The 19,860-nt window shown below is 49.4% G+C and overlaps 1 protein-coding gene across 2 annotated transcripts; it reads left to right on the top strand.

The window, feature by feature from the left end:
• The first annotated feature begins 1,522 nt into the window (after nucleotides 1–1,522).
• On the top strand, nucleotides 1,523–18,589 carry NIPAL4 (NIPA like domain containing 4). 2 transcript variants are annotated; one of them, XM_069592501.1, is made up of 6 exons: nucleotides 1,523–1,654; nucleotides 6,970–7,209; nucleotides 11,218–11,274; nucleotides 12,905–12,995; nucleotides 15,908–16,068; nucleotides 17,424–18,589. In XM_069592501.1, exons 1-6 carry the CDS (start codon nucleotides 1,525–1,527, stop codon nucleotides 18,050–18,052), a joined length of 1,308 nt encoding a protein of 435 aa, XP_069448602.1. In that variant the 5' UTR covers nucleotides 1,523–1,524; the 3' UTR covers nucleotides 18,053–18,589. The 2 variants fall into 2 exon arrangements, with proteins under 2 accessions (XP_069448602.1, XP_069448603.1); XM_069592502.1 differs by lacking the exon at nucleotides 1,523–1,654 and adding an exon at nucleotides 3,408–3,772.
• Nucleotides 18,590–19,860: the final 1,271 nt, after the last annotated feature.

Below are 19,860 nucleotides of genomic sequence, written 5' to 3' on the forward strand. Positions count from 1 at the left end.
GCCGAAGTATTGGAGTTTCAACTTCAGCATCTGTCCTTCCAATGAATATTCAGGGTTGATTTCCTTTAGGGCTGACTGGTTTGATCTTCTTGCTGTCCAAAGGACTCTCAAGAGTCTTCTCCAACACCACACTTCTGTGTTGTACCTAATGTAGTATATCCAAGAAATAATCATGTCAACATGTAATCAATACTAGAAAATTATCGAATGAGATATTATATACCTTTTTTTCTTACTAAGTTTCTGAAATCTGGATGATTCTTGATCTGGGGTGATTTTGGCAATTGTCTGGGATGTTTTGGGTTATCAGAACCAAGAGGGGTAGAGGATGGCAGGCAGAGGTATGTGTGTGCAACTGGCATCCAAAGGGCAGAGACTGGGGATGCTGCTAAACTCCCTACAGTGCATAAGACAGCCCCCCACAACAGAGGATTTTCTGGCCCAAAATGGTAACAATTCCTGTTTTACACATAAAGCACAGTTCAGGTTAGCCTCTTTCCAAGTTCTAAATAGCCACATGGAGCTGGTGGCTACCATATTGGACAGTGCAGCTTTATAACATAAAATATTTGGAGATGCACTTAAGCCAAATTTTTAGGAATTCGGGTTTTAGTAAATTTGTTTTCCTGCTCCTCCCTGAATAAGTGGCCAAATGAGATGTAGCTGGCTTGCCCATCCCTGGCTGGCTAAGAACAGAGCCCATCTGTCTCTGACTGGTTAGATTCTTCCAAAGCTACCCGCCCTCCCCTGGGAGACTGAGCCTGGGATGGACAGTGAGCCCTGTTGTTCTTTTCTGGGGAGACAATGCTGCAGGCCCTGCGACCTACCTGACAGGCCTATTGTGGCTCAGGGAGAAAAGGGCTTTGTCAGGACAGCAGCCGAGGAGCCTGCAGCTCAATGGGGCCCTTTATGTCTGCACTCCCGGGATGTTCGATGCCACCCCTGGGGAGGCTCCACCCCCTCCTAGAACAAACAGGGACCCAGAGGCCCAGAGAGGGTGTGGAAGACCCTCCAATAGATCCCAGTTCCCTGCACCTCAGCACTTTGCCCTAAAACATGAAATCCATCTAACTCTGAGAAGCCCTGCCTCAAAGCACAGGGTGAACTCGGTATTGCCCTTAAACTGGGCAAGGGTGCCCCTGACCCATACTCTGAAATTTAGCAGCTCCACAAATCACATGTATACAATTAATGTATTAAAGAACATGCATGTGTTTGTCTGCCACGACCTAGGCTCAGCTCTGGCACAAGGCAGTGATAACCCAAGATCTTCTCTTGTGACTTAAAAAGCCCAGGCCAAAGCGAAGCGTTCCATCTCTCTTGTCCTGTGTCCTTGGAAAAATGCAGTGAGAGTTTGAGGGTTGTACCTTGGCCAGCCTCAGAGATGGACTCTGTTTTATAGCACAGGTGGGATCTGAGTGGCAGAAACGCTTAACTAGGAGTGTGCACATGCTCAGGCGTGTCCAGCTCTTTGCAACCCCATGACTGTGGCCTGCCGGGCTCCTCTGTTTTCCAGGATTTTCCATGCAAGAATACTGGGTTGCCATTTCCTTTTTCCAGGGGATCTTCCCAACCCAGGAATCGAACCTGTGTCTCTTGCACCTCCTGCACTGGTGGATGGATCCTTTACCACTGCACCATCTGGGAAGCCCAGGTAAGAGCAAAGACAAACTAAATTCTCTTGTCATGTTCTCCCTCATGGTGGCATAGATTCATTCATTTTCCTGTAATGAAGTATCGTTTCCCAGGAGGGCCAATCTGTTTCTGGCTGCTGTGCATTCCAGTTCACGCTGGTCTTGAGAAGTACTCACTTCCATTCGAACTCCAGTGCCACATCCCTCCATGGTTAGGGACAGGCTTGGATGTTAGGGGTAAAGACATATGAACTTGGATCTGTTGCTTCCCTTTCCTTTCTAATCTCTGGACCTCTGCCCTACCTACCCTACCCTAGACCCCATGGTAAAGTTTACAGATAATGGATACACACACAGAGAGACAGAAAGGAGCAAAAAGGGCTGTCTTATTTGACAGGTAAGGAAACTGATCCTTCCGGAGACAAGGTAACTTTTTAAAGTTATTCAGAAAGTTAAGGGAAGCCACACGCTGGAAGAACCCATCCTTTGAGTCCCAGCTAGAAGGCCACTAGTAAAGGGTGGAGGGTGGTGATTGGGGAGACAGCCGGGGGCACAGCAGCTCTTTTACTCCTGACACCCTCACTTACTGGCTATGGGACCTTGTGGTGTTGGGAGGGGTGTGTTTCTCAGTATTTAAAATATGACTTTTTCTATTCCTATGTAAGATGTTATTATGGGAAACTGGTGACAGGTATATGGGAACTCTCTGTAATATTTTTGTAACTCTTCTGAAAATTCAAAATTATTTCATAATCAAAAAATTATACAATTTTCCCTTATCTGTACCATGGAGATTCGCATCTGCCTCACAGAAGGTGTCAATGAAATATGCCTGTAAGGCTTTAGTAACTGTTTGGGAGTGAGGACTCAGTAAATAACTACTTTAAGAAGCTATTTCCTCCAGGAGGCCAGTGACCTAACAGAACTGACCACAACATGGCAGTCCCATGTCTTCGCTACTCGGGAGCACAAGATTATTTTGGCCTAAAATGCCAGGCTCGGTGTGGCTGCTAGGAGCATGCATTTCATTTGGGCTCTTCCACTTCCTAGCTGGGACTCTGGGGCAAGTTGCTCGATCTCTCTCTCAATATCCTTTCTTTAAATCATAAAGCTGCAAGTAAGGTTGTCATGAGGATTAAATGAACTGGGGACTTTTCAGCACTAACAGCTTGACTGGCCCATAAGCAAGGACTGCCCAAGTGTTTTTATGGTCCAGCTCAGTGTTTCTTGAACTTTTTACTAGACCCCACAGTAACAAATGTACTTTCGCTCACCTCCATTTTTCTTTTTAATGGTGATTTGGAAAGCCCTAGTCTCTGGGAAGTTGATCCCATTTTGTTTCCCCTATTAAGGATATATAAGGTTCTTAGGGGACAGGGAATATTTCTGATTCATTTTGATCTCTAAGTACTCCATTCCCTTCTCTCATTCAGTTTACTATGTTTCCACCCCTCATTCATCCCACATATATGTATGGACCATTTGTTGAGTACCTACTTTTTGTGCCTGGTACCTATTATTGTCCCCGTGCCCATCAGACACGTAGAATGAATAAGGCAGGGAGGCTGGAAGGCAGGCAGAAAGGAAAAAAAAGAAACAGGGTCCCAGACACCCCTAGCCCGAGAGGGCTCCAGCTGACAGCAGAGCCCCCTTTTCCACCCCCACATTCCCACTTCCACCTCGGCCAGAAAATTGCTCCCTCTGCAGCCACGATGCAGCGCATCAACTGTGTCATCTGGACGGAACTGGGTGTCGTCTGGCATCGCGCAGCGGGGCGGCACCGGGGGGGGGCCCGCCCTCTCGCACCCTGTGGCGTGTGGTGGTGATCCCTCGCAGTGTGCCAGGCAGCCTCCGCACCCCAGGAGGGCATGCACCCCTCCGCGGGCAGCACGAGCAAGGAGCCCCCAGCCCGCGGAGTTGCCCAGGAGGCCGGGTGGCTCCTCCCCGGGGACCCTCCCCCTCTGGGGCGCGTCATTCTCCCCACCCCCGGGTCCTGACCCCAGGGAGCTGGCCTCGCTGGGACAGTTCTCAGCCACCTGCTCCGGAGCCGGGGAGCCGGGGCGCCGGCAGCCCGTGAGCCGGTGCGAGCGCCCAGAGCCCCATGGAGCTGCCAGCCAGCAACAGCAGCTGCGAGAACGGTGCGTGAGGCCGGCGGGGGCCGGCGGGTACCCGGTGCACCTTGCGCTTTGCCTTCCCTTCACGCTGCTCCTTTCTTCTGCATCCTCTCCTGCCAGGGGACCCCAAAGGGGGCAGGGGGTTCGCGCGTATCCCTCCACCTAGTTCTCAAGCCCGTCTTGGGGAGGAGTAGGCTTCTGGCTGGCTTTCCCCCTCTTTGGACCTGGGGGGCGGGGAGGAGGGGAAGAGGGGGGAGTGGGAGAAGGAGGCGTGGCTTGATTGATTGGAGCTGGTCCATCCAAAGGGTTGAGGGGAGGGTGTCGGGGCTTCTTTTAGGTATAGTTGCTTTGGATATTAGTACCTGCCCAGGCCTGTCTCCCTGGGGCTCACCAGAGATAGGGGAGTGGGCACAGAGCCCCACCACCCCCAAATCCATATCCACCTTTTAGGAAAAAGAGGGAAGGAAAAACCCAGGAAAGGAAAAGGAAAGATGCTGAGCCTCATGCTCGAGTTATGAACCTGCGGAGTGGACTAGGCTCTTCACTTGCATTATCCCAACTAATCCTTAACACAGCTCTAGAAGGCAGGTAGATATTACCACCTCTGTCATCATCCCAGAGACAGAAATTGAGGCTCTGAGAAGTCCGATGAACTTGCTCAAAGTAATACAGTGGGGATATGGAATATAAAACCAGGCTTCTTGGATTCTAAAACCTGTGCTCACACCACTGTGCTCACCCCATTTTCTGGCATATCTCCATTTTTCTACCTGTCTTGGTATTGCAGCCTGTGGAATATCCATGTTTTTCTAACTTCTCTTCTCCAGCGAAGCTTTCAAAACAGGCCTGTTGGGTGTTGGCTGTCTTTGGTTTTCTGAACAACAGTGCAGTTCATTTTCAGCCTCACCTTCCCCTGGGGATAAATATGTTCCGGTCCGAGCATATTCTAGGGGAGAGGTAGGGATCATCTGGCTCAGCATCCATTTGGCAGCAGCGCATCCTCCTCAGGATTGGGTTCCCTTTGGCCCTCAGCCTTCCCTCCTTTTCTTTCCCCCGCTATGGGAAGACTTCACTTGATGGAGGGCACTCAGCTCCTTGGGCATCTCAGGCCTCCCCCAAGCTGCCAAGCCCACCCTTTGGCTCCACCTGCTGGAGATGTACCTTCAGGAGGGCAGGGGAAGGGCGTGGGGGTGGGCTTGGACTTCCTCTGAGGAGTTGCCTTCCTTGGCCAGCATCCTCCCAGCTCTGGCTATTTTCCTGAACTCAGGGAACTCCCAGGACTTGACTCCTGTCCAAGTGGAGAAACAGGAGTGAGCAGTCAGGACAAGTCTGATTAAGGACCCAGATGGTTTCTTGTCTGCTCTTCTCTGGATTGTGACACAGGTGTGGGAAAGAGAGGTCTCCCACTGCAGAAGACGCCTGGGTGTCTCTGCTGGGTTCCAGACCCAGTTCTGCCTCCAGGCTTGTGCGAGACTCAAGCAAATCCTTCGCCATCTCAGGGCCTCTGTTTTCCCAGCTGAGAAGAAAGATGGTTAGATGGGCTGCCGCTACTCCATGCTTTCTCTGCTGTGGAAGCGGGGTCAACATTGCCCTTCCTTTGTTCCACCAAAATGCCACTCTCTGCTCCAGGTGTGCCAGAGCTAAAGCTGCCTCACCTTCTGGGCACTGAGGCTCTTCCAGTGCAGGCCCAAAGGTCTAGCTTGGCCCAAGGGGAAGTGCTAGGCCCAGCCTTATATCCTTGGCACAGGAGCTTGGCTCTTTGTGACACACAGTTTGAAAAAGACCTTCTCCACCAAAAGTCACAAACTCAGATGCTTCAAGGGGCCGAGAACAAAACAACGATGACTAAAGAGAGCTGGGTATGGACTCTGGGGAATCGCAAAGATCGTGTCCTATCTAGGGGCAAAAACCCTGCTGAGCTATGGCCAGCTGTTGCCTATGGGACCGCATACCCAGCGAGGTAAGCAAAGGCAGCCCTGAAGTGGAGTTTTTGTGGGAAATCTCCTGATTTTTAAATGTTAGCAGTGAGTTCATATTTTACAATAACCTTCAAGAGGCTGAGTGAAACCCAGCCCCCTTGCCGCCTGCTTTGTGAAGCGTATGTAGTGACTGAGAGCATGGACTTTGGCATTCTATGCTCTTGAGAAATAATGCTGGTTTCACTGCTTATCACCAATGTAGCCCCAGGTTACCGAGCTTGTCAGGGCCCCAGTTTCTTCAGGTAAAACCCTGGGCATCATCACTGTGCCGTTTCCATGACAAAGATTCTCCTGGAAAGTCCTGGAGTGGTGGGCCTTGTGAGTCCCAGCCTGTATTTTGTCCTGATTCCTTGAACTTGGGCAGCTTCATTCTACTGACTCAGGGTCTGCCTCTCATGCCCAGGTTTGTCCTCTTGTCTTTGCTGTTTGGGCCAGAAGAACCAGCAAGAGTGTGCTGGCTGAAGGGCATGAGAACTGATGATTCTTGCAGACTCAGGGACTTGGAAAGAGAGCCTAGACAAAGCCTGTGTGGGATGGCATGGACCCTGATTCCTCTGAGGCCTGAAGGAGGCCCCAGCCACTGACCATGCACATCAGAGGTCTTCGAAGTAAGACCTGGGATAATTGGTTCTCATAGACAAGGATGCTGGTATTTCATCACCTTCAGGCCTCAGAGGGGCTGTGCACTCCTGCCTCGCTCGCTCCTGTTACTTGTAGGGACTCCCTGCTGTGGCTGGAGTTAAGTATAAGTGAAGAAGCCTCTGGAAGGGGAGAATATATGTGCTCCTGAGCTGTTGGAGGCCTCTGTGCCCAGAGGGTGGGAGATGTTTCTTGTGGAGGCCAGGAGGTTGGATTCAGTGATGCCTGAGAGCTGGGGGGACCCTGTTTGGTGTGTGGGAACATCTTTCTGGCTTAGTGATGAGGTGCTGGAGCTCGGGAGTCAGACAGCCTGTGTTCTTAGGCAAGGTTCCTGACCTCTCATGGCCTCCGTCTTCACATCTATGAAATGGGAATCAAAGACAGTGCTTACCTGACATGTGGTTGGGAGAACTTGATGAGTTCATAAAGTCCCTTGCCTAGAGTAAGCACTCGGTGAACCTTAACTGTTCCTTTGTAGTTTGGAGCCCAGGATGTGGATGGAATGTGGCAGTAGCTGAAGCGTGGAGTCTGAAACAGTGGCCCGTCCCAGCGCTTCTAAAGCACACAGATGCCCCCACCTAACTCTCACCATGCTCTTCCCAGGTTCCCTGATCAGCCTGTACTGCTCCTCCCAAAAAGTCCTGTGCCAGATCATCAGTGACCTCCAGCCTGAGGTGCCCAGTAACGTCACCTCCAACAGCTGGCAGGAGAGGTTCAGGAAGAACTACAGCTTCTACGTCGGTCTGGGGCTGGCCATCCTGTCCAGCTTCCTGGTTGGCAGCAGCGTCATCCTCAAGAAGAAGGGCCTACAGCGACTGGTGGCCTCAGGCGCCACGCGGGCTGGTAGGCTCCTGAGGGGGCAGGTGCAGATGGGGTGTCGGGTGGCGAACCCTCAGCCAGCCCTGTGAGCCTCTATTTGTGGGCCCACTGGAGCAGCTTGCGAGCTGGTCCTAGATGGGCACAAAAGGCCCGCTGTCCATCCCATTGGGAATCTCATCCACCAGCAGGAGACCTTCCTTTATAATCCAGCAGTTCGTGAGAACTACATGATCCGTTAATTGGGGTGAAGACAGGGAAAAGTCCCAGGGCCAAGACTAAGAAACCCCACGTCTAGTTCTGTTTTTTTGTTTTGGGCTGCACCAGGTCTTAGTTGCGGTACTTGGGAACTTCGATCTGAATGCAGGATCTTTGGTTGTGGCATGAGAACTCTTAGCTATGTCATGTGGGATCTAGTTCCCTGACCAGGGATCAAACACAGGCTCCCTACATTGGGAGCATGGAGTCTCAGCCACTAGACCACCAAAGAAATCCCCTGGCTTTATTTCTTACCGATTGTGTCATTGTAGGCAAGGCATAACTTCTATAAAAAATGGGAATATAAAACTTCTGCCCATAACAGTGTCAGGCAGTAATGTGTCCTCACTAGCAATCTGAGCTCCTCTATAGGCTACAGAAGAATTACTGAGTCTCTGTCCACTGGGATTTGCTTGTTTGGAAAATAAGATGTATATCCATGAAACAGTTGTTGAGAAAAGGAATCCTATGTAAAAGAATCTTGCCATTTAATCATCATTCATTATGTCCCTACTGTGTGCCAGGTGCCATGCTAGACCTGGGGACACAGTGCCCTTGTGGGTCATTGGGTCGAGTGAGAGAGATAGGCAAATCAATGAGCACTTGTTCTGTAGCATGTTAAGTGCTATCATGGGGAAAATGGTTTTTCCAGTAGTCATGTATGGATGTGAGAGTTGGATCATAAAGAAAGCTGAATGCCAAAGAATTGATGCTTTTGAACTGTGGTGTTGGAGAAGACTCTTGAGAGTCCCCTGGACTGCAAGGAGATCAAACCAGTCAATCCTAAAGGCAATGAGTCCTGAATATTCATTGGAAGGACTGATGCTGAAACTGAAGCTCCAATACTTTGGCCACCTGATGTGAAGAACTGACTCACTGGAAAAGACCCTGATGCTGGGAAAGATTGAAGGCAGGAGAAGAAGGGGACAACAGAGGATGAGATGGTTGGATGGCATCACCAACTCAATGGACATAAGTTTGAGCAAGCTCTGGGAGTTGGTGATGGTCAGGGAAGCCTGGAGTGCTGCAGTCCATGGCGTCACAAAGAGTCGGACACAACTGAGCGACTGATCTGAACTGATGGCAATATTTTAGAGGAGCATGTAAATCTTAGGCTTGGAGGGTAGGGGAGGTTTCCTGTAAAGGCTAATTTGAGGAGCTGAGACTATATGACATTGAGATAACAAGGTGGGGGAAGGAGAAAGATGTAGAATTCCAGGCAGAAAGAACAGCATGTGCAAAGGCCCAGGGGTGAGAGAGTGTGATTGATATTAGAAGTTGCAAGTATCTCAGGATGGCTGGAGCATGGAGGGGTAAGAGATGGGGTGAGGGCCAGCTCATGAAAAGTCTTATAAACTAGGCTCCAGGGTTTAAGTGTAATTGTAAGTGATGAAAGTTTTAAGCAGGCATAAATGATATAGTTCGATTTATGATTTGAAAAGACCCCTAGCTGCTGGGTGCAAAATGGATTTGGGGGTAAGACGGGAGGCTAAGAGACAAGTTAGGGGAGGAAAACAACAGATCTTGGGCAAGGAAACTGCAATGGGAATGGAGACAAGTGGTGGAGTCCAGGGATAGTTTTTGAAGGTACAATGTACTGAATTTGATGGTGCCTGGCTCCAAAGGGAGGGTGAAAAAGTGAGTCACGATGACTCAGAACTCTCTGATTTGGGCAACTGAGAAGATGATGGTGCTATTTTCTGAGATAAAGAATTCAGGAGGAGCAGGTTTATAGGAAGCTGATGTGTTCAGGTTTGGACATGTCCAATTTAATGTTCTGTGGGACACTGAGCTTTGGAAGCAGACTCCTTGAGTACCAACTCTAGCTCCTTGGTTCCTGGTGATGTGATCCTGGGCAAGAAAACTCATTTTTCTGTGCCTCAGCTTCCTCATCTGACAAACTGGGGATAGGAATAGGCCAGGCTAAAGGATTGTTGTGGAAATACGTCGTGTGTTTAGAGAGATACTTGGCATAGACTAAGCACTAGTATTAGTATTACTGTGATCTAAGTGGGAGGGCCTGACACAGTTGGATACCCGGGACTAGAATCAGATGTGCTCTAAAAATGGAGAGCTGTGAGGTTTGGGGATAAAGTCAAGGTCAGCGGTCATTGCTGCTCTATCTCTATGGAGACAAGTGTTCCAAAGGCCGGAAACCCCCTAAAGTACCAGAAAAACAGCTGCTTGCACTCAGGAGAGAGCAGGGCAGGTATCATTGATCATTCAGAAAGGCAGCTTTCCTGGAATGAGTTTTTTTCTCCAATCTGCTATTTCGATACCTTCTGAGATTTCAACTCAGTAAAATGCTCTCAGAGCTCTTAATTTTTATGGGAGATTCTGACTCCCTTAAGAACCTGATGAAAGCTAAGGGCTATCTTAGAAAAATGGGCATTTATAAAAAAACACATTCAAGTTTTAGACAAAACTGTCTAAAACCCATCCTCCTTCTCCTCCTCCTCATCGCTAACCTTGGGTTTTGACTGTGTGCCAGGCTCTGAGTCCACCATGTGACCAAAGCAGACACAATTCTTGGCTTCGTGGAGCTTCCATTTTAGTAGGGGAAATGCCAGAAAATAAATAGATCAATTCAAATTATAGACAGTAAGTGTCACTAATGAGTGTGATGAGAGAAAAACCCAAGGGAGGGCATTTTAGGGAAAGCAGCGTCAAGTGGAGACCTGTAGAGTAGGTAAAGATACAGGCAAATATTGTTAAGAAGACTATTCTGAACACGGAAAAACACACACAAAGCCCCTAAGGTCAAAACAAACTCATCATTTTTGAAGAATGCAAAGACAGCCGGAGTGGCTAGACTATAGTAGGAAGAGTGGTGGGAGATGCCTTTGGAGAGGTGAGCAGGGTCACAACTAGGCTCAGGCTTGTTAGGAATCCTGGTCTTTATCCTAAGAGTATTTTGAAGCCACTGGCCAGCTCTAAGCTGAGGAGTGACATAATTGTTAAAAAACCCTGGCTACTATGAAAGGAATGGATTATAAAGGCACAGGATTGAGCTGGAGGAATCCTAGGAGGCAGTTGCCTCCACCCAGGCCAGAAGTAATAGTGCCTGGGAGTTGGGTGGTAGCAGTGGAGTGGACACGTGTAGATGCTTTTTGGAGACAGAATGTACAGGATGGACTGGATGCAGACAGTGGAGTAATGGGAGGGTCCAGTGTGATTCCCTGGTTTCTGGATCAAGCAACTAGATACGTAGAGGTGTCCCTTACTGAATTTCATTTGGTGGGTTATTGCTGTTTTGGTCGCTAAGTCTTGTCAACTCTTTTGCGACTGTATGGACTGCAGCCCACCTGGGATTTCCCAGGCAAGAATATTGGAGTGGCTTGCCATTTACTTCTCCAGGGGATCTTCCCAACCCAAGGATCAAACCTGCATCTCCTTCATCAGCAAGTGGATTCTTTACCATTGAATCCAGCCCTCATTTGGTGGGTGGGAGCATTTTAAAATCAAGAGTTCCATTTAGGACAGAGTTTGAGATGCCTGTGATAGACCCAAGAGGTGTTGAGTAAGTAACCAGATACACATCAGGGCTCAGAAGAAAGGATCAGGATGCATACATGAACTAGGGACATGAGCATCCAGACGGAACTTCAAACTTTGGAAGGGATGCACTCGCTCAGCAGAGGGCCCAGAAGGAAGCCTGGAGGATGCACCACAGCTGCTGTGTACTGAACCATCGGAGGCTGGGGAGGAAAAGGAGGGAAGGAAAGGTGCTGGGACCGTGTGGCCAACCTCTAACTCAGGGCGCATTCCTTTCTACAGTGGATGGAGGCTATGGCTACCTGAAGGACTCAATGTGGTGGGCTGGATTTCTCACGAGTAAGTAGGTCCTTTCTCTCTCTTTGGTTTGGCTGTACCCGGTCTTTGTTGCAGTACACAGAATCTTTGTTCCCCAAACAGGGGTCAAACCTAGGCTCTCTGCTTTGGGAACTCAATGTCTTAGGCACTGGACCACCAGAGAAGTCCCTTGTAAGTGGGTTCTTTGCTACTAAGGACGCTGCCCTATTGATGATAGAGGCAGAGATGAAAGAAGGAATAGACGCCTCTATTGTGCAAAATATGCATCCAAGGCCCAGATTTCTAAGGGGGAAACCTTGATAGTCTTTGCAGGCAGAACATTTTACCTGGCCCCTCAGGTTACTTTCTCCATCCACAGTGATGCCTTTCATCCACAAAGCATCTGTCCCCAGAGGGGTTTGTACAGAACTGGTAATGATAAAGGTATAATTTCTCAACTTCCCCCTGAAAGGCAGGGAGCTATGACTGCCAGAGTCTCCCAGACTCCTACAGGGCACAGCCCAGGACTCCTAACTCAGCTGTCCCATTCCCCAGCAGTTGTTGGCTCACTTAGGATGTGACTGGTCTGCCACCTAAGGTTTGTCCAAACTTGCACGTTCACACATTTCCCCCCACTTTCCACCACCCTTTCTGGCTTTCAAACCCTAATTCTTTGGGATGGATGGAGAAGTAGTGAACTTTCTGTTTATAACCCAAGTCAGGTTTTGATCCCTGTCTTAGCAAGAGTTATCACAATCATCACCTGCTTTGAAAGGGCAGACCCAGATCATTCTCTATGAGCAGAGAGACAGGAGTCTGCAAACTGGAAACTCACGTGGGGAGAAGTAGACCCTTTGGGAATGTCTGTCTAAGCACCTGCCTGTCAGTCTAGACTATCCACCACTACTCTGGGAAAGACAGCTCCATGGACCATTTGGTACCTGGAGAATCGACGACTGTGGCTGTTTCTTTATTTGATAATTCACATTTCCTAGTTGTTGTTGTTCAGTCACTGAGTCATGTCTGACTCTTTGCGACACGAGAGACTACAGCATGCCAGGCTTCTCTGTCCTCACCATCTCCCAGAGTTTGCTCAGATTCATGTCCATTGAGTCAATGATGTCATCCAACTATCTCATCCTGTTGCTTCCTTCTCCTCTTTGCCCTTAATATTTTCCAGCAACATGGTCTTTTCCAATGAGTAGGCTCTTCGCATCAGGTGGCCAAAGTATTGGAGCTTCAGCTTCAGCACCGGTCCTTTCAATGAATATTCAGGGTTGATTTCCTTTAGGATTGACTGGTTCTATCTCCTTGCTGCCCCACTTTTTAGAACTTACTTTAATCATACAGACCAATCATTGGTCTGAGATACCCTTAACTGTGCTTAGGCTAGAACCCAAGAGACCTCTAGAACATGAAGGTGCCATATGACCCTGGACTCTAGGCCACCTCCTTATCTTTGAAATGAGAGGATCTGGTCAGGATGGTCTGGGCCTGACCTTTAGATGAGATTCTGCAGGGAGAAAGCTTAAGGATCGGGATTGTAATGAATGCTGGTCTGGGATTCTGTGAATGGGTGAACACCAAACAAAGCTGTCTCCACCCACATTCATTTGGGCTGGAGATGGCACATCAGAGCCACTGTGACCTCTTCTCTCCCTTCGTTTCCTAGTGGCTGCTGGGGAAGTTGCCAACTTCGGGGCCTACGCATTCGCTCCTGCCACAGTCGTCACCCCTCTGGGAGCGCTGAGTATCCTCATAAGGTTAGTCCCCTCTCCTGCTCTCTCTGACTCCTTCACGTTTTCAGTTGATGTCTGAAACTGCCAAATGGGGTCAATCGCTACTTGCAGTCAGGGACCTGGGTCAGTCCCAGCTCCCGGAAAGAGGCTCTGCCCTGGGGGCTGCATGCTGCCTGTTGTTCTAGCATCGCTTCTACTGCCTGGGCAGTGAAGGGACAGGCCAAGCCCCATCCAGGGAAAGGGCTGTCCCTGCCACCAGGCTGAAGGTCTCATGTCAGTGTTTTGGTGCCCACTCATTGAAGGTACAAGCCCTAGATTAACTGTCCCTGAGTTCTAACCTTATCTCTGCCACTTTGTAGTTACAGTACATGGCAGGTCACTTAACTACTCTAAATGTCAATTTCCCATCTCCTAAGTGGGGATGTTCATAATGCCTGCCTGAAGGCACAGCTCCAAGGCCTCAATGAGATAATGCACAGAAAGTGCACTACAGAATCGGCACTGCAGAATATCCATGGCTAATGTGTTTAGGGGTTTTGTTGTTGTTCTTGTTTAGTCAGTAAGTCGTGTCCAACTCTTGTGACCTCGTGGACTGTAGCCTGCCAGATTCCTCTGCCCATGGAATTTTCTAAGCAAGAATACTGGAATGAGTAACCTATGCTTTCTCCAGGTATCTTCCCAATCCAGGTATTGAGCCCGAGTCTTCTTTACCAGTGCACCACCTTTAATCCTCACAGTATCCCTACTAATTAGAAAGGAGGGGAGACCTAAGGCCAAGAGAGGTTAAGCATCTTGGCCAAGGTCACCCAGATCCCTGGAGACTGAGCCAGGATTCCCTCCCAGGCAGTCTAATTTCAGAGTCTGGATGCTTAATCACTAGGCCATGTTTCCTGGAAAATGTTTGATGATTTTTAAAGGTAACTGCTATTACATATGTGTGCTTCCCATTGCCCTGTTCCTCCCAAGCTATAAGACCCCTCCTCTGTGGGGGTCCTGAGTCCCATTTGAAGCTGGCTCTGATTGTTGCCCTAATCATGGAGTCCTGGTAAGTGCCAGCCTACCACACCCAATACCTATAATTTCCTGTTTTGTTTTACCAGCTTGAAGATAATCTTGCAACATCTATACACTGAAAAGCCAGATAGAGCCATGACTCACACGGCATAGTTGGCTGATGTAGCTGTGATACCATTGTTGCATATCTGGTTAGTTTACAAATTCCCATCCCAGGTAGTTAGGAGAGGCAGGGAACCCTTTACTTTGTGACCCCTGCCTTTGCTAAGGCCACCAAATGCTGGTAAAAAGGCATTGTGGGTAAGATGCTTTTGGTAGTTTGAGAGGAGAGATGGGAGACATTTAGAGGAGCTTAGACAATAGTCCCCTCTTTCCTGATCTCTTTAAGCAGGACTCGTGAAGCTTACTGGGTGACCTTAGGTCAGCCAACAGATTTTTACCCTAAAGTAATGCCACCCTTGTAAAGCAACAGAAGCACGCCCCAGGGATCATACTTGTCTTGTCCCATTTCCCTCCCATCTTCCCTCACTTTTGCCAGCTCATTTGGAGGAATGAAAGTTATATCACCAAAGAACAGCAAGGAACTGGAGGTGTTTTGCCCAGAAAAGACTCAAGTCACAATTCTCCTCAGTGAGATGTAGAGGGAAAAACCATAGGCTTTATAATTAGACAGAATTTGAGCTCAAATTCTGGCTTGTCTCTTATTAGTTGTATGATCTTGCCACCATTTAAGCTTCTATGGGACTCAGTTTTCTCATCTATTAAATGGGCATAAGTGTATTTTTTACTTCTCAGAGTTGTAAGATGTTAGTGAGGTAATACAACTCTGAGAAGTAAAGAATATACGCCCATTTAATAGATGTTAGTGAGGTAATACGGAGAAGGCAATGGCAACCCACTCCAGTACTCTTGCCGGGAAGGTCCCATGGATGGAGGAGCCTGGTAGGCTGCAGTCCACGGGATCGCTAGGAGTCGGACATGGCTTCACTTTCACTTTTCACTTTCATGCATAGGAGAAGGAAATGGCAACCCACTCCAGTATTCTTGCCTGGAGAATCCCAGGGATGGGAGAGCCAGGTGGGCTGCCGTCTATGGGGTCGCACAGAGTCGGACACAACTGAAGCGACTTAGCAGAAGCAGCAGCAGCAGTGAGGTAATAAACAGAAAGTTCCTAGCATAATGCCAGTGCAAGAGATGCAAGAGACATGGGTTCGATCCTTGGGCCAGGAAGATCCCCTGGAGTAGAAAATGGCAACCCACTTTAGTGTTCTTGCCTGGAAAATTCCTTGGACAGCGGAGCCTGGCGGGCTACAGTCCATGGGGTCAGACTTGGATGCAGCTGTGCGTGCACGCATGCAGTGCCTGCTGATAAAGTGCTCAAGACACAGTGCCTGTGATGGTCATGGTGGTTGTTTATGCTGGCATATACAGATGGAAGAAGGGATGGATTTGTTCTGTATGGTGCAAGGAATAAGATATGGGACAAGTAGAAATAACCACATTTGGGTAATACCTCATAGAATGAACCTACAATGGATTCATCCACATTGTGAAGGGGTGAGCTGTTTGCCACGAGAGACATACAAGCCAAAGCTGGAAGTGTTTCACATTTGTTTGCAGTGTTACAGAAGATGTGCTCACTGGGTAGGAAGTTAGACAAGAGTGCTCTGAAGGGCTCTTCCAACTCTTCTGATAGGGGATACTCTCCGTCTCTAAATGAAAGAAATTCATGTGGCTGTTGTCCATTTCTCCAGCCTACACTGTAGCCCTCCCATAAGTAAGTTTCTATTTCAGACATTTCCAAGGGGTCCAGAAAAGCTCCCACGTGGAAGAGCAGTGAGCCCTCGCTCTGCCCTGGCCTTTCTCCAGGATGCTGGGGCCAGCCTGGCTACTCTGCGCCCTTTCTCCTCTTCTGCACACAGTGCCGTCTTTTCCTCGTATTTCCTGAGGGAGAGTCTGAACCTCCTGGGGAAGCTGGGCTGCGTGATCTGCGTGGCTGGCAGCACAGTGATGGTGATACACGCCCCCGAGGAAGAGAAGATCACCACCATCATGGAGATGGCTGCCAAGATGAAAGACACAGGTAGGCTCCAGCTCCCCTTGAGCAGGAAAGCACCGGGGGTGAACCCTGCGGAGGGCTGACTGGGTTATGGCTGTCTCAGGTGCTGCCACCTGGAGGAGGAGGCAAGTCTGGGGAGGAAAACTGATGGCCTGGTACTAAGGCTAGTTTACAGGGTCCCAGTCTGATAGGTGTTGATGCTGTCTGATATGTAATGGGTACTGTTCTAAATGCTTTGTTTGCACTGTCTTTGTTCAAATACGATAGACTGGGTGGCTTATAAACAATAGACATTTTTCACAGTTCTGGAAGCCATCATCAGGTCCTTGATCAAGCCCTATAGATTTTGTTCACAGACATCACCACCAGGTGTCCTCACCTGGTGGAAGGGGCAGGGGAGCTCTCTGGAGTCCCCTGGGGCACTAATCCCTTCATGAGGGCTCTATGCTTACGCCTTAATCACCTCTCGAAACCCTCACCTCCAAATACTGTCACATTAGGGGATTAGGTTTCAATATATGAATGGGAGGGGGCATTCAGTCAATCGAGTATATTATCTCATTTAATCCCACAAAAAAAGCTCCTATAGGGAAGGTCCTATTATTATTCCTATTTTAAAGATGAAACTGAGATCTTGGGGGTTTAATGAATAACTTGTACAAGTTATTAAAAAGTTGTGTTGCTGGGACCAGAACCCATGTTTGATTCCAGAACCTAGATTTCCTTTTTTAACAACACAGATTTATCTGTTTATTTTTACTTATTTTTTATTTGGCCGTGCCACAAAACGAGCTTCCCAGGTGGCGCTCGTGGTAAAGAACGTGCTGCCATTGCAGGAGACATGAGAGACCTGGGTTCAACCCCTCGGAAGGGAAGATCCCCTGGAGGAGGGCATGGCGACCCACTCCAGTACTCTTGCCTTGAGAATCCCATGGACAGAGGAGCCCGGTAGGGTCAGAGAGAGTCAGACACAACTGAAGTGACTTAGCATGCATAGTATAAGAGGGCTTCCCAGGAAGGACTAGTGGTAAAGGATCTGCCTGACAATGCAGGAGATGTAAGAGATGTGAGTTTCATCCCTGGGCCAGGAAGATCCCCTGAAGGAGGGCATAGTAACCCACTCCAGTATTCTTGCCTGGAGAATCCCGTGAACCAAGGAGCCTGGTGGGCTATGGTCCACAGGGTCGCAGAGTCAGACACAGCTGAAGAGACTTAGTTTCCCGACCAGGGATAAACCCACACCCGTTGCACTGCACTTAACCACTAGACTGCCAGGGAAGTCCTCCAGAGCCCAGATTCTTAATGTGACATCCTGCGGCCACGGTGGATGCTGGTGGCATCCTCCCAGCTCAGGTCCTCTCTCTCCCTCCCCCACAAAGGGTACATCGTGTTCGCTGTGTTTCTGCTGGTGTCCTGCCTCATCCTCATCTTCATCGTTGCCCCACGTTATGGACAAAGGAACATCCTCGTCTACATCGTCATCTGCTCTGTGATCGGGGCCTTCTCCGTGCCCGCCAGCAAGGGTCTGGGCATGACCATCAGGAACTTCTTCCAGGGGCTGCCAGTGGTGCGGCACCCTCTCCCCTACATCCTGTCCCTCATGCTGGCGCTTTCCATCAGCACTCAGGTCAACTTCCTCAACAGGGCGCTGGACATCTTCAACACCTCCCTGGTGTTCCCCATCTACTATGTGTTCTTCACCACGATGGTGATGACCTCCTCCATCATCCTCTTCAAGGAGTGGTACAGGATGTCGGCCGTGGACATAGTGGGCACCCTCTCCGGCTTTGTCACCATCATCCTGGGTGTATTCATGCTTCATGCTTTCAAAGACCTGGACATCAGCCAGAGCAGCCTGCCCCACATGCACAAAAACCCACCTGCCACTCCTGCCCCAGAGCCCAGTGTCATTAGACTTGGAGACAAGAATGTCCTGGTGGACAACATGGAACTCTCCAGCACCCCATCACCAGAAGAGAAGCCCAAAGTGTTTATAGCCCATTCGTAAAGCCTGAAGTAGAGAAGTGAGAGGATGAGCCCTGTGGTACAGCCTGACTGCTTGATTTCAGAGCCACCTGGTTACTTCCAACAGAACTCTTGCCAATGGGCTCTTTTCTTGAGACTTTGATTTATACCTCATCGCTGTTTCCAGGAGAAAAATCCCTACTCAGTGAGCAGTGGTGGTATAACTTCCTGGAAACACAGCCTCTGTGACCAAATACCCTACTTTACTTGGTGCCAGCAGGTCCCCTGGACCTCCCTTCCCACTTGTTTCCTCTGTGTTGTGGGCAAGATCAGATTTGACCCATTGAATGTAGCGCAAGCCAGGAACTTCCCTGAAACGCTGGTCATCAGGAAGTTCTCCTCCTGAGACTGACTCACTGTTCCCAAGTCCAAGGCTGAAGTGCACCTGGCTCCCCGGGGCCCAGAGAGCAACTCGCCATGCCCCCCATCCGGAACCAGTAGACACACAACTCTTGGCAAATGTCTTGTTGCTGTTGCCACCTCATTTTCGGAGATGGAAACAAGACCTCAGCTGACCTTCTTACTGTGAAAGCCACCTGATGTCTCAGGGAAACCCTGCCACCAGCCCCATTCCCAGAGCAGCCAGCCTGGAGCTTAGCATCTGCTTCCATCCTCCCCACCCCTACCCTTACCTCTGTGCTGTGCTCAGTTGCTTCAGTCATGTCCAACTCTTGCAAGCCCACCCCTCTGTCCATGGGATTCTCCAGGCAATAATGGAGTGAGTTGCTATGCCCTCCTCCAGGGGATCTTCCCAACCCAGGGATTGAACTCACATCTCTTATGTCTCCTGCATTGGCAGGTGAGTTCTTTACTGCTAGCACCACCTGGAAAGGCCCCTCTCTAGATGCACCCCAAGGAGTTGGTCACAGAGACATTCAGGTGGTTGTCCAAGAACTCAAAACAATACAAACAACCACCACAACAAAAGGTGCCTCCCAGCAGAGCTCTGCTGGCCAAGCCCAGAGTTTCATTCTGCCTTACTCTAAGAGAACAGCAGTTGCACCACTCTTAAAAGCAGCCTGGTTGTCGAGTAGAATGCACTTTCCTTTTCCTCAAGGAGTAAACCACAATATGATTTGGGGAGACGGGGAGAAGAGTGAGGAGCAGAGTCAGGATTTGGCAGAGAGCAGACACAAGCTCTCTGGAAACCAGAGGCTAACCTATGTTTACTCTGGTGGCTGACCAAGAACCCAGGTTGGAAAGGTAATCTCTGGGTGCATGTGTGTGTTTAAAATGCAACATGCAGGATCTTAGTTCCCAGACCAGGGATTGAACCCATGCCCCTTGCAGTGGAAGCATGGAGTCTTAACCACTGGACCACAGGGAAGTCCCCTTCTGCAGTGGAAGCTCAAAGTCTTAACCACTAGGTTGCCAGGGAAGTCTCCTCTGGGTAACTTCTGGGCTGAAGTCTTGGAGGCTTGGCCAGTGGAATCAGCTTTGAACTTCAGTGACCAAGTGGGTGCGTAAGCTAGGTACAGGGTGTCATTCTGGCCATGGACCAGATTGCCACCAAGTCCCCACTCCACTGATGAGCTGCCCACCCTGGGAGGCAGCGTGCCACAACTGCTGCACCACCACCTGCTTTGGGGACTGCCTGTGGTCCCCCCACATTTGGCTGGAGGCAGTCAAAAAACCAAGAGCAGCTGGAGAGAGAGAATTAATATAGTCTCCCTTCCTGTCTTCTTTCCAGCAGTGAGAATGTGACAGTTGATTCAAGGATCATTGATACAGAGGTAAGGGAGTCAGTACATTTGTCAAGAAGGAAGCTCTGGCCCTCAGCCCCCCGAGCTG

Source organism: Ovis canadensis, chromosome 5, assembly GCF_042477335.2.
Source record: "Ovis canadensis isolate MfBH-ARS-UI-01 breed Bighorn chromosome 5, ARS-UI_OviCan_v2, whole genome shotgun sequence".
Classification (NCBI taxonomy): Eukaryota; Metazoa; Chordata; class Mammalia; order Artiodactyla; family Bovidae; genus Ovis; species Ovis canadensis.